Source organism: Plasmopara halstedii (assembly GCF_900000015.1).
Source record: "Plasmopara halstedii genome assembly, contig: Scaffold_2103, whole genome shotgun sequence".
Lineage (NCBI taxonomy): Eukaryota > Oomycota > Peronosporomycetes > Peronosporales > Peronosporaceae > Plasmopara > Plasmopara halstedii.
The window spans coordinates 111,301-123,677 of record NW_020189011.1 but is presented as its reverse complement, the minus strand read 5'-3'; the positions used below and the strand labels follow the sequence as shown (position 1 = coordinate 123,677).

General features: G+C 41.1%; 5 protein-coding genes across 5 annotated transcripts; 4 read left to right on the top strand and 1 right to left on the bottom strand.

The window, feature by feature from the left end:
- Positions 1-2,366: 2,366 nt before the first annotated feature.
- PHALS_03220 (uncharacterized protein) lies at positions 2,367-4,290 on the top strand (the record flags this gene model as incomplete). The annotated part of the gene is made up of 6 exons (XM_024717498.1): positions 2,367-2,669; positions 2,717-3,508; positions 3,565-3,855; positions 3,928-4,040; positions 4,107-4,153; positions 4,235-4,290. 6 exons carry the CDS (start codon positions 2,367-2,369, stop codon positions 4,288-4,290), a joined length of 1,602 nt encoding a protein of 533 aa, XP_024582991.1.
- An 882-nt stretch (positions 4,291-5,172) lies between these two features.
- PHALS_03219 (uncharacterized protein) lies at positions 5,173-6,285 on the top strand (the record flags this gene model as incomplete). Its single annotated transcript, XM_024717497.1, has 1 exon — positions 5,173-6,285. One exon carries the CDS (start codon positions 5,173-5,175, stop codon positions 6,283-6,285), a length of 1,113 nt encoding a protein of 370 aa, XP_024582990.1.
- Positions 6,286-6,386: 101 nt separating this feature from the next.
- On the top strand, positions 6,387-6,863 carry PHALS_03218 (uncharacterized protein; the record flags this gene model as incomplete). The annotated part of the gene is made up of 2 exons (XM_024717496.1): positions 6,387-6,641; positions 6,723-6,863. 2 exons carry the CDS (start codon positions 6,387-6,389, stop codon positions 6,861-6,863), a joined length of 396 nt encoding a protein of 131 aa, XP_024582989.1.
- An 837-nt stretch (positions 6,864-7,700) lies between these two features.
- PHALS_03217 (uncharacterized protein) lies at positions 7,701-9,548 on the top strand (the record flags this gene model as incomplete). The annotated part of the gene is made up of 3 exons (XM_024717495.1): positions 7,701-9,197; positions 9,280-9,417; positions 9,480-9,548. The coding sequence occupies 3 exons, from the start codon at positions 7,701-7,703 to the stop codon at positions 9,546-9,548; spliced, it is 1,704 nt and encodes a 567-aa protein (XP_024582988.1).
- Positions 9,549-9,569: 21 nt separating this feature from the next.
- PHALS_14914 (uncharacterized protein) lies at positions 9,570-10,027 on the bottom strand. Its single transcript, XM_024717494.2, has one exon. The coding sequence runs from the start codon at positions 9,804-9,806 to the stop codon at positions 9,603-9,605; it is 204 nt and encodes a 67-aa protein (XP_024582987.1). The 5' UTR covers positions 9,807-10,027; the 3' UTR covers positions 9,570-9,602.
- Positions 10,028-12,377: the final 2,350 nt, after the last annotated feature.

The window sequence follows — 12,377 nt, the reverse complement described above, 5'->3', positions numbered from 1 at the left end:
CCGACCTTTTGTTCTATACTTAGAACAAGTACGAGTTTAGCGGATCGCAATCCGCTTAACCCAAGAGTAATTACTACCTTAACTCAAGGTTAATTAACGCTTTTGTCTAAATCCAAAAACTGACTTTATTTATTTTTATCTGCGGCAAAGCCGACTAATTTCAAATGCATAGATTTTCCATAATATGTATAGTCCAATCCCGTACCATATTCATGTTTGGATGTGGTCACACCATGCACTACTCATGTGACACACACCTCTGTTACCAGGGTATGTGTAACCCCGTTACAAGCGGCGTACTGGCATTTGATCGCTTCGATATCGCAAGCGCGAGGCTTCGGGTCTCCACACGACAACACGTAGCTTCAAACTCTGCGATATCGCGTCGAATCGCTTCATGCTGCCGTACATGTCCGCCATCGTCGGACATGTGTAGGCATCTGGAGGCGAAGCAGCATAGACGGGAGAGTGTGTGCATCGACCCGTCGTTCAAAGCAGCAGCAGCTTCAGGGGGAGAGTTGACGGTAGTAGGGGTTGCGTCTATCAGTTTATAGCTCGTTTTGTCGACGCTGGCACAAGAGCCGGCAGTCGGGAAAACGCAGGCTTTGGAGGCGACGTGGAAAGAAAGTGGACGACGGCATCGTCGGATGAGTGGCTGGTGAAGACCTTGTGCACACAAAGTGGAATAAACATGTCATTATAACAGTTTCGTAATTAACATGCTTTTCGATTGATTGAAGTTCATTAAAATAGTAGTTTTACAAGCATTACAAAATGAATATTAGTCAGTCAGGCTATATACTATTATGATCAGAGTTAATATTGCGTTTTGAGCACGTTGTATGGACCAATGAGATCAGCATTTATAAGATACACGAGAAGCCACCAGATGCTATCTCTCATAATCACTATGGATTTTCTTCCATTTTGACACAACAACATTATTGTATCACACTTGGAGCTTCAGCAGTATATAATGTTTAAAAACTCATGCTCATACAGTGTAGACCAGCAAGAGAGTGAACGAGTTTTGTCCGGACGCAATGGAGAGTATAGCACACTACTTCTTAACACGAGTTATACATTTAAGTATTGAAGAAAACATTGAATTATGGAATATAACAAAGCTCATGCTTGGTAATAGAACGGGTTAGAATAGCGAGTGATAAGGATTGGGACCTCATGTACTATCTGGCTGCAAAGAGCACGGCACTTGGCTGGTCTTTTACATCAATTAAATGTCGTCGTTTCAACAATTCTGGTGACAATTGTGGCCGGTCGACCTGGCTCAAAAAAGATATTGTGAATGCCTTGTTGACAGGCCTAAACTGCTCCTATTGCGAGTATAAAATGATTAATAAGCTTTTTCCATAAGACCCACCAAGTAAATCCGACCCTTTCATTGGCTTAAAGACATGGCTACAGTTTATCTGGCTTATGTCATTGGCCACGACGTAGCCAGCGCTAGTCATACATTGGCTAATATCAGCAAGTAAGAATAATATTAAAATTACTATGGAGCACACCTTGTACGGCGCTGTAGATCATAGCGACTAAAACTATCACGCGTAGCATAGTTATACGATAAGTAATCTATAACTGTTATATATGCGTTTCGGGCAGGTTGTATGGCGCGATGAGCTAGTGTCTTGATGGTAGTGCTTTGTTACAATTTGGGTAATTTACAAATTATCCTCATTTTATCCTGATAGTATTTTATACATAACATCATCCAGATATCAAACAAATGAAGAGAAATATTAACTACATATAATATCAAGCTCATATATTAGAGCTAATTCTACTATCTTGAAAAATCACGTTATAAAATCCTGTCCGCCCTTCTTATATACATTCAATTGTGATTTAATGCCAGTTGCTCTAAATCAAAAAGTATTTAGGAATATATAACTAAATATATATAACGTAATTTGTTGCATATTATCATGTCCCCTTTTACGGCTTATTAAGTCTTATTATATATGTAGCAGCTGACATCCTCATTCTAATTTTGTAATATGAAGAAAACGATAACATGATTCTAATGCGCATATCGTCGGCTTCAATCGCTATAATTTGCAGCGCATTGCGCTCCCTACGTTAGTCCTGAAAAAGTCAGTGTATACGATCTAGTACATAGACAAAGCTTGAACTCAACAGTAGAGCATCCAATTTATAAATCAAATTAAGAAGATTTGAAACCACAATATTGCCAGTCTCCCGACCAGTTTTAACATCGGATTCGCTAATACTCTGATTAATTTATAGACTTATTAAATATATATACAAAAAACACATTCCTTCTTGTCCATTTTCTTGTCTTCTGATTCTCCAGCCATTAATCATTGTGATCCCTTGGCTTAAAAATGCTCGTAACTCCGTGCGTAAAGTTCTCGTCACTCACGTGTTTGATTGGTATCATCCTTTGCATAACGTTTAATTCGGCTGTGGGCCAAGGCAACGACCGTGGGTCAATCGGCCCAGAACCCCGAAATATCTCGATGCACAATACCTCGGCACCTTTAAAGGATGCATTTCCGACTCAGAATGGATTTGGAAAGTCCAGACTTGACATTAACACCAGCGACACAGAGGAAAGAATGTTTTCATTCGAAAATGTCATCAATGAATTAAAAAAACTGTTGCGGGGGTTTCTAATTCAGCAGAACGTTTGACTGATCACGTCTTAACTGGTGCTTATAATGGTATGGTGAAGGTTGAAGACAAAACGGGGCTGCCGTTCGATAGCTTTATCTCTAAGACTCACGATGCTATTGAGAAATGGGAAAACGCAGTCGATTCTTCGGTAGATAAGGTTTTCGATAAGATTGAAGTAAGTGTGGATAAAATCAAGAAAGCAGCGGGACCTTCGGTTGAAAGCTCTGTTTCTGATATTGACAATGGTTTGGAGGAGCTTGAGAACATACTTCGGGGCAAAGAAGCGGTCCATGGGGAACAACTTTCTTCGAACGGTGGTCAACACAGCCTTTCAAGTGTAAAACGCGATGGTATTGCATCAAGAAACGACCTTTCCAGTGTTGGATACATCAACGGAATAAACAACGTCAAACTAATGACGAGCATGGAAGCGAGTGCACTCAAGCAAGAGTTGACTAAGCTTTTACGTATGATACCACGAAGTGCGGAGGGGCAAGATGATGATTCTTCGATTCGGCGCCTTTTCGAAGAAATGCTTCCTTTGATTTGGCAACTTCACATTTTAAAGGACAATTATGGCGAGCTGGTATTCATCGGGATGCTTCGACACCCGACTCTAGGTGAATTGGCCCACAAGCAATGGTACAAAGCAAAAGTTACTGTTGATGAAGCTCGGGAGATCTTAATGCGGTACTCAACAACGGAAGACCTCTTCTACAGGAACGAGTTGGGGAGCTTGTGGCTATCGTATATCGCGTATTATTCGAAACAAGCGCACGAAGATTTTCCCGCTGAATTAATACTTCGTCATTTCGAAGTGTTTGAATTGACGGAAGATGAAATCGTTAAGGTAGTTGTAGACGCAGAAAATTGGTGGGTGGACAAACGGCTATTGATGAATTGCAGAAGTTCTTGTTAAATGACCAAAGGACCCAACGTCTGGCGTATCGTATGGAAAAAGATGGATATGATGGCTTATCACACTTCGCAAACACTTTTACTGGCAACTCTCTGTCTCACACGTGGTTCTTTTATGCCGCCTTCGCTTTAGAACGGGGAATTATAGATGAGGACGATATTGCAAACGCGATGTTTGTTTTTCAGAGTCATGATTATAAAACGCAATTGAAAATATTCACGAAGATGATGACGGATTTTAAACCCGTCAAGAAGCCACTAAGTGACGTTGGCATTTCGGTGAGTTGCTTGGATAAGGAAGCCGTCACTAGGTACTATATTCTTTTTTACTCATTGTGATTATTTTGTCAGGGTAAACACGTCAAACTAAATGAAGAAGAAATTGTTGCGGAAAGCTCGAAGAGTCAAAATCTCTTGAAAGCTTCAATTCATGAAATGGCGAAAAAAATGGTCGAACACTTAATGTGGATTATAGAGCCGAAATTGCATTGAGGTAAGACGGTCAATGTCACTTTGTTTGCATATTGTAGGGTCACAATACAAAGATTTATCACGCGCAGACCAAATCAATTTGAATGTACAGCACCAAAGTCAAGACTTTTCTTTTCATATTTTGACGAAGTTCATGTCAACTTCCTTATCTTGTTTGTTGCAATAGGCATTGAAGGTTATCGCTGCTTCACTAATATCTTTCTCATTGATATATATTATTGACATCATTGTATTACTAAACCTAATAGTGCCATAGCTTAGTGGTGAAGCGCTCGCTTCACAAGCGAGTGGTCGGTGGCTCGTGTCTTTAGTAAATGTATATCCCCACACAATATAGAAATGCGAAAGCGACCGACCTTGTGAAAAGGTACTAGTCATTAGCCGCAATATTAAAACGGTAATTGGCTCAGATTGTTAAAATTCGTTGTTTATTTTGTTTCTAAACTTCAATTAAGTTGATTTTATGATACTGAAATTTACCGAAGATTTCTTCATTAAAGCTTAAAATTGGAGTATTTTCTTACTAAAATGTAAAAGTGCAGTATTTTAGAATATTTTCTATATTTAATTAGCAAAATTATAGTTATCTACTGCATTAAATACTAATTTTAAAATTGGGTATATTCTATTGGGTTATTTGATAAGATAGCTGCGATTGCGAAGCAGAAAAAAGCTCTGATACTCAATAACCCAAGTTGTACATAATGCATTTTACTATAAATGCTGTTGCTCAAAAACTTTGATCATAACAGTTTGCAATCTGGCTGCGCGAATTCTTCGCTTCAATTGCTATAAATTTGCAGCGCAGTGCATTCCCTTCTTTGTTTCTAAAAACTCATTAGATTCATCAAGTGCATAGACAAAACTGCAACCCACAATAGAGCAGGCAATCAAATCAAGAGCATTTGCTCCATTTTCAAGCCCAGTCTACAGACCAGTATTAACATTGAAGTCAATGAAATTTCGTTTTATTTTGTATAATGTGCTGAAATGATATTCACAATCTGTACAATTTATGGATACATAAACACATCACCCAATTTATCTTCTTCTTAGACTCCAGCCATTCATCATTGTGATTTCATTGACACAATTAGCTTCAAAATGTTCGGAACTCTGTGCCAAGACAAGTGTTTGATTGGTGTCACCCTTTGCTTTACGTTTAATTTGGCTGTCGCCCAAGTCAACGACCGAGATCTAACTGACCCTAGAGCCCAAAATGTCACGATGCACAATATTACGGCACCATTTCAAGATGCGCTGCCGATTCATAATGGATCTGGAGAATTCAAGCTCGACATTGACATCAGCGACAAGGAGGAAAGAGAATTTCCATTTCAAGCCTTTTTCTCTCGCTTTCACCACATATTATCTAACATTGAACATACAACAAATTCAATCTCAAATGCTCACACCACTATGGCGAAAATTGAGAGACTTACGGAGCATGATGTGCAAAGCACCACCAATTATATTGGCAACAATCTGAGGGACTTGGCGAATAACGTGGAATTAAATGCAAGGATACCAGATGAAATGAAAATTTTGATACAAGACATTGTTTCGGACGTTCTCCAGCGTTTGCAGCGCTTGAAGAAAGGGAAAGGACCTTCAATTGAGAATCTCGTCTCTAATGTTCGCGAAAATTTGCGTGACTTGGCGCAAAAACTCGAACCATTTTATGGACGCTTTGTGCCGCATACTGACACCGAACTTAAGATGATAGATCGGGGCACAAAATCGTCCCATGCGAAATCACCTTTTCCAAACGGTGGCAAGCACAGCAGTGGTCACATTATTTACGATACAGACGACGATGTGATAATGATGGACAATGAACATATCGACAGATATAGGTTACGTGATCTTGTGCATTCCGAAAAACGAAGTGCGGAAGACGACAGCGAGCTACTTTTGTTGATTCAGAAATTCCAAAGATCACAGTATACAAATGATAGGATCTGGGGTGACGTAGCGTTGATCCGCATGCTTCAAAACCCGACTTCAGGTAAATTGGCCCGCGAGCAATGGGTCAAAGACCAAGTTACTGTTTCCCAAGCCCATAACTTTTTACGCAAATACTCGAAAAAGGGAGTCAGCTTCTTCGAGAATGAATTGGGAAGCTTGTGGCTATCGTACGTTGGATATTGTTGGGAGCATGGGCACAGCGAGTTTTCTCCTATCGACTTTTCCAACAATTCGAATTGGCGGAAATAAAAGTCGTCAATTTGGTTCTGAAAGCAAGGAAATATGTGGGCGGACAAAAGGCTGTCGATGAATTGCAGAGGATCTTGTTAAATCACTTGAGGCTCCAACATATGGCGTATGCCATGGAACGAGCTGGAGTCGATGGCCTCATACACTTCGCAAAAACTTTTACTGGCAACTTGCTGTCTGAGACGTGGTTCTCTTATGCCGCCTTCGCTTTACGACAGAAGTCCATAGAGAGTTGGGATATTGTAGTCGCCATGGTTACTTTACAGCACCTTAATGCTGAAGAGTGTTTGAAAATATTCAAAAAGATATTGTCGACTTTTGAAGATGTCGAGAATACACAAGACGTTTCATTTTCGGTGAGTCGCTGAGATAAGGATCCCGTCGCTTGGTTTTTATACGTACTATATTCTCTTTACTCATTGTGATTATTTTGTCAGGATACAACCTTCGTACTGTGGAAACAAGAAAGTGATACGGATGCTTCGATCAGGCAAACTCGTATGAGATTTTTGCTTCATGGAATGGCGGACGGGATGATCAAATACCTAGAAAAGCTCGCAGAAAAACCATTGGATTGAGGTAAGGCCGTCAAAGTCAACTTGTTTGCATATTGTAGGGTCACAGAACAAAAAATTATCACGCTCAGACCAGATCAAATTGAATGTATAGCACCAGAGTATTTTTTGATGACGAAATGAAGTTCGTGTCTACTTCTTTATCTTGCTTGTTGCGATAGGCATATGTTGCAATGAATCTTTACTTACATCTTTCTTGATTGTAACACATCGCAGATAAGTCACCGAAGCGAAAGTCACAATGAAGCAGTAGAAAACAAAGTTAAGAGGCTGGTTGATGGTGAATCTCGGCGCATCTGGATTTGGTTGTGAATGCTGCGTCAAAATAAGAAATTTTTTAGAAATCCCCACGCCTAAGCAGTCGAATTGCAGTACAAACCATTGACTGCAAACTTGGATTGTTGATCGTGCACACCGTCGCGAAGGCCTTCATACCGCTGACATTCTATTTGTACGCTTTGGATCGTCTTCACTCGGAGACTTGTAGCGACAATGTACTCGAAAAGTCTTTTCGTCGCAAATTTTATGCGAGCGTTTAGCACCCACGCAAACGAGTTTTGTCGCGAAGAACGTCATTGATCCGGTAGTGTTGGGCTCATAATCTTTTTGGCGAGGGAGGAAGCTCGAGAATTGGGTCCGAGAAAGAGAACATTCTTTTTGTCCTAAACTATTATCTCTTAATCCTAACTAAGCAAACTTCTGATTCCGATTTTGTTTTTTTGTATGATGTGTTACTCATTTGCACAATTTATATATACAAAAAAACACATGAGAATTTTGATATCTTATTATTCTGCAGCCATTTATTATTGTGATTTCCTTGGAGCGGTCGACTTAGAAATGCTCGTAACTTTGTGCCAGGAATTCTCCATACTCAAGTATTTGATTGGTGTCACGCTTTGCTTTACGTGTAATTGGGCTGTGGGTCAAGTCAATGATCGTGATCCGATCGGCCGTAGAGCCTTGACGCACAATATCTCGGCAGAATTTCAAGATGTGTTGCCGATTTATAATGAATCTGAAAAGTCCATTCTCGACATTGAAACCAGCGACAAAGAAGAAAGGAATTCTGATTATCACGCCGTTTTCTCTTCCCTATACGAATTTCTATCTCAGATTGAGTATGCGACTAGAAATCCGACGACAGCAAGCTCGATCTCAAAAGCTCTCAACACTATGAAGGAGGTTGAAAAAATTGAGGGATTTCCGATTCAGGAAAGCACCGGTTCTTTTGTCAGCAATCTGCTGGCCTTGGAGGATAAAGTGCTTTCAGATGAAAATATATCAGATGAAGTGAGATCCTCGGTGATGAGCGGTGTCCGTAACTTTTGCGATAGCTTGCATCGCTTGAAGAAAGCGATAGGACCTTCAGTTGAAAGCGTTCTCTCTGATTTTCGCGAAAGTTTGCATAACTTAGCGAAAGCATTTGAACCTTTGAGTGGACAATTGGTGCTATTTACTGACTCAAATACAAAGAAGCTTCAAAACATGCGTCGGGGCAAAGAACAGGTCGACTGGGAAGTACCTTCTAAGAAATATATTATTTACGAAAGAGACGGCGCCGTAACAATGATGGACAATGAACATATAGACAGAAAAAGGTTAAATGATCTTTCGAAAGACAAAAAACGAAGTGCGGAGGACGACAGCGAGCTGCTTTTGTTGATTCAGACGTGTCAGAGATCACATAATCAAGATGATAGGATTAACGGTGATTTAGCGTTCGTCGGCATGCTTCAACACCCGACTTCAGGTAAATTGGCCCGCGAGCAATGGGTCAAAGACCAAGTTACTGTTGGCCAAGCTTATAACTTCTTACTCATACACGTAAAAAAAAAAAACGACAAATTCTTCATGGATGAGATGGGAAGCTTGTGGCTATCGTACGTCGGATATTGCTGGGAGCATGGGCACAGCGAGTTTTCCCCTATCGATGTACTTGGTCTTATCGAACGGTCCGAATTGAAGGAAAAAGAAGTTGTTAATTTGGTTGAGGAAGCAAGAAATTATGTGGGCGGACAAAAGGCTGTCGAAGAATTGCAGAGGATCTTGCTGAATAACGTGAGGCTCCAAAATATGGCGTATGCCATGGAACAAAATGGACTCGATGGCCTCATACACTTCGCAGAAACTTTTACTGGCAGCTCGCTGTCTGAGACGTGGTTGTCTTATGTCGCCTATACTTTCAGTTGTTCAGACGTAGAAGATCTCGATATCGTAGCATTTTTGTCTGCCAAGAAGCAATATACCATGGACATGCAATTGGAGCTATTTAACACATGGTTGAGGAGGGTTGGGCATCAAGAGGAGATGGATATGACTGGTTTTAAAGACTTGGTGAGTTGCTTAAGTAAGGATGCCGTCGCTAGGTCTTTATGTGCACTGTATTCTTTTATACTCATCGTGTATATTTTGTCAGAATCGTATCTTCAAACTGTGGCAAAAAGAAAGTGATGAGGAAGCATTGACCAGGGAATATCTTATGAGGGATTATATTCATGATTTAGCGTCCGACATGATCAATCATATAGAAACGATAAACGAAGATAAATTCGAGGTAAGGCCTTTAAAGTCAACTTGTTTGCAAATTGTCAAAGTCATCTTGTTTGCATATTGTAGGAATATGATACACTAGACTTTGCAGAGGCCACGAATTCAGTCACACTGAAGAGAAAGAGAGAAGAGTGAATTTTGACTCTTAATTAGCTACAGGGTATCGATCAATTTAAGGTATCCAAAAAATTAATGCTGAACCATTTTTCTTTGCCTTTTTTGATAACCACTTAACTCTAACTTTGCATTGAAACTATGCATACCCAGCGTTAAGATCTTAGCAAGACCAACCTTGCAATTAATGAGCTCGTTCTCTGAAATGCAACGCATGTGCTCACGCTGTACGACGACTGGGTTTACGTCCGGCTGACAATGATCGTGAGCATCACTCATTGAACGATTAATGTTCTTCTCTTCTTTCAAGTGACAAACTCGCCTATCGTCATTACTTTCTTCAGTAGCTACTGATATCTTTTGCCTTCTTGCTCAACAACGTGACTCAATACTTCCGTAAGCAAGCGACGATCTTCGTCATCCTGATCAGCGTACTTTTTCTTCATTTTCTTCATCTTGCCTCTCTTACCACGTACATTCTTCGTCTGCACCTCTTGGAGCTTACCTCAATATGCAACTGCTGCGATGTAACAGACTGAGTTACGACCACGCTACATCGGACCGTCCACAGTTGTGGCATAGAGTGATTTTATATGCACTTACATCCATCCCGACAAGAATCTGAAACCATTCGTATTAGAGGCGGGCTTACAAAAGCCCAATAAGGACCTTACTCTCACGAGCTATAATGTGTAAGGCTCTTTGCTGAACAATGAGCAGCGTCTCTGCGATGCCTTGTAGCTGATCGACCTTCAGCTCAATAGCAGCGACACCTTTTTGATTCTCTCAAACCAGGCAGTGAAAATTGAGCAGCGCAGGTAGCGCATTCAAGATCCGACCCATCCCAGTTTCCGACGCTAGCTGAGGCTCTTGAACAGCGTCGTCGTGCCGCCACAACCAAAATAACTCTCGTGGTCTAGTCGCGGTAGGGTTTTCCTCCGTCGGCACTGCTTAATGAGTAAAGAGGTATTAAGTTCAAGTCAAACGGTAAGTAGACCGATGGTTACACTAGAGCCGTAGCCAGTATTTGGTGAAAGAAAGAAGATAAGTACCTCTTGGAAGTTTGAGGTCTCACTTCGGCGGAATTGCCCTGGTACCGTTGCTGTTATTGCCCTACCGTACACGAAATCAATCTCCGCTAGAGAAAAGGTAGTTGTAGCGCACTTCGCACAAGTGAGAAGGGATCGACCTTGCTGCGTGTTCGATACTGTATCGGTAGCTAAGCAATTATTTGTGGAGATGGAGATAGCTATAAGCAGCAAGAAATGTAGAATTTAGAATGTGTTGGTGAAGCTCTTGCGGGCGCTCATTTTACTTTGAATGTGAGTAGCAGGCCCGCACATATAGGCATGTTAGCCGCCACGGCGCGACTTTCAGGCTCACACAGTTCAAAGTAAAGCGATGAATTCGAATAGAGCTGGCGTGACTTTTACGCTTGCAGAGGAGCAATCCGGGCTTCCTGAGCCAGGTTTAGCTTGTCGGGGATGAGCTGGATGTCACTGTGAGTTCCACGGCAGGGTGGCGCAATACTACTCGCCGTTAAAAACGGGCACAGAGATTACAATTTGTGTATTGGTGGCGGAGCTCAATGAGTGCTGCTGACTTGATGCATAGCTTAGCTATGTGTCTTCAGATGTGGGAGCGGTGTGTTGTTACGACTCAGAAAGCCGTTGCAACCGTTTGTAGCAGGAATCTTTTTTGCCACCTTACCGAGAGATTTATTCAGGCTGCCGGAACCCACATGCTAGGATTATGCTTTCTCTAGCGCGAGACGCGTGTAGCCATCCGATCCATTTTGCGACCAATTTCCGTACCCCTTATTACAATACGGGGCTTTTTCGGTCAGTGGGGCCTCCTCCCACACACCGATTTGAGTGCTGGTTGGCAGGGCGGTCACACCACAGAGGTGTGATTGCTCGTCCACTTTAGTTAAATATCTATCGTCTTCTTGATTCGGATCCTATAAGTATCGAGCCAGGTATCTCCCGGTCCCAGACCAAGCTACAAACCACTTAAGCTAGGAATCGGTTGGCCTCATTACCGAGTAATACTTTGAAAACGTCGATTAAAAAGTACCAATATATCTGTATTTTCTTGAACAATGAGGTTTTTTTGCACCGAACAATTTCGTGGTACACGTGGACTACTTACTAGCCGATTACCGAGTAACAAGGACACTATTTATAAATTTATGCAGAGTCTGTTTCAATAGATCATATCTCAAATACATGTACCTCTTCAGGGAGCAAATCAAGTCAAAGTTTTAACTTGATTGGAGACTTTTGATGTTTGGAACGAAAGAGCCCAACTTCTACGCGTTTGCTTAGCGGTTTTTTTTGTCGAAGCTTCGGGTATGCAAAGCGTTGGACAGCTCACGCGCAGACCGTACTTCCTAAGGAAGTGACCCAGGGGTCTCTTCATAAGCCGAAAACACACTTTACTATCAAATAACTCATTTCAGATATAATATAATAGAGAGAATAAAAAAATACCCCAACTTTTGCCATATATAAAAAAATATCCCAACTTTTCAAAAAATAAAAAATACCCCAGCACGTAAATTATCACCGGGGAGCCGTAATATTACACACCAGAAGATGTGAAGAAGTATTGTATTAGGAATGAATTAGCATAATTTAACAAAATACCCCACAATAACAAAGTATACATTAATATGCTATAACCACTCAGTTTTCTATTAACCACGTAAAGCTAAATTAAAGAATACGTGACTTCTAACCAGGTTCCACATTAGCTCAGATGGTAGAGCGCTTGCAAAATACAAGCAAAGGTCCTTGGATCGAACCTAATGGGCAGGTAGTTTGTTGGTGTCTCATGTCCCATGTCCCT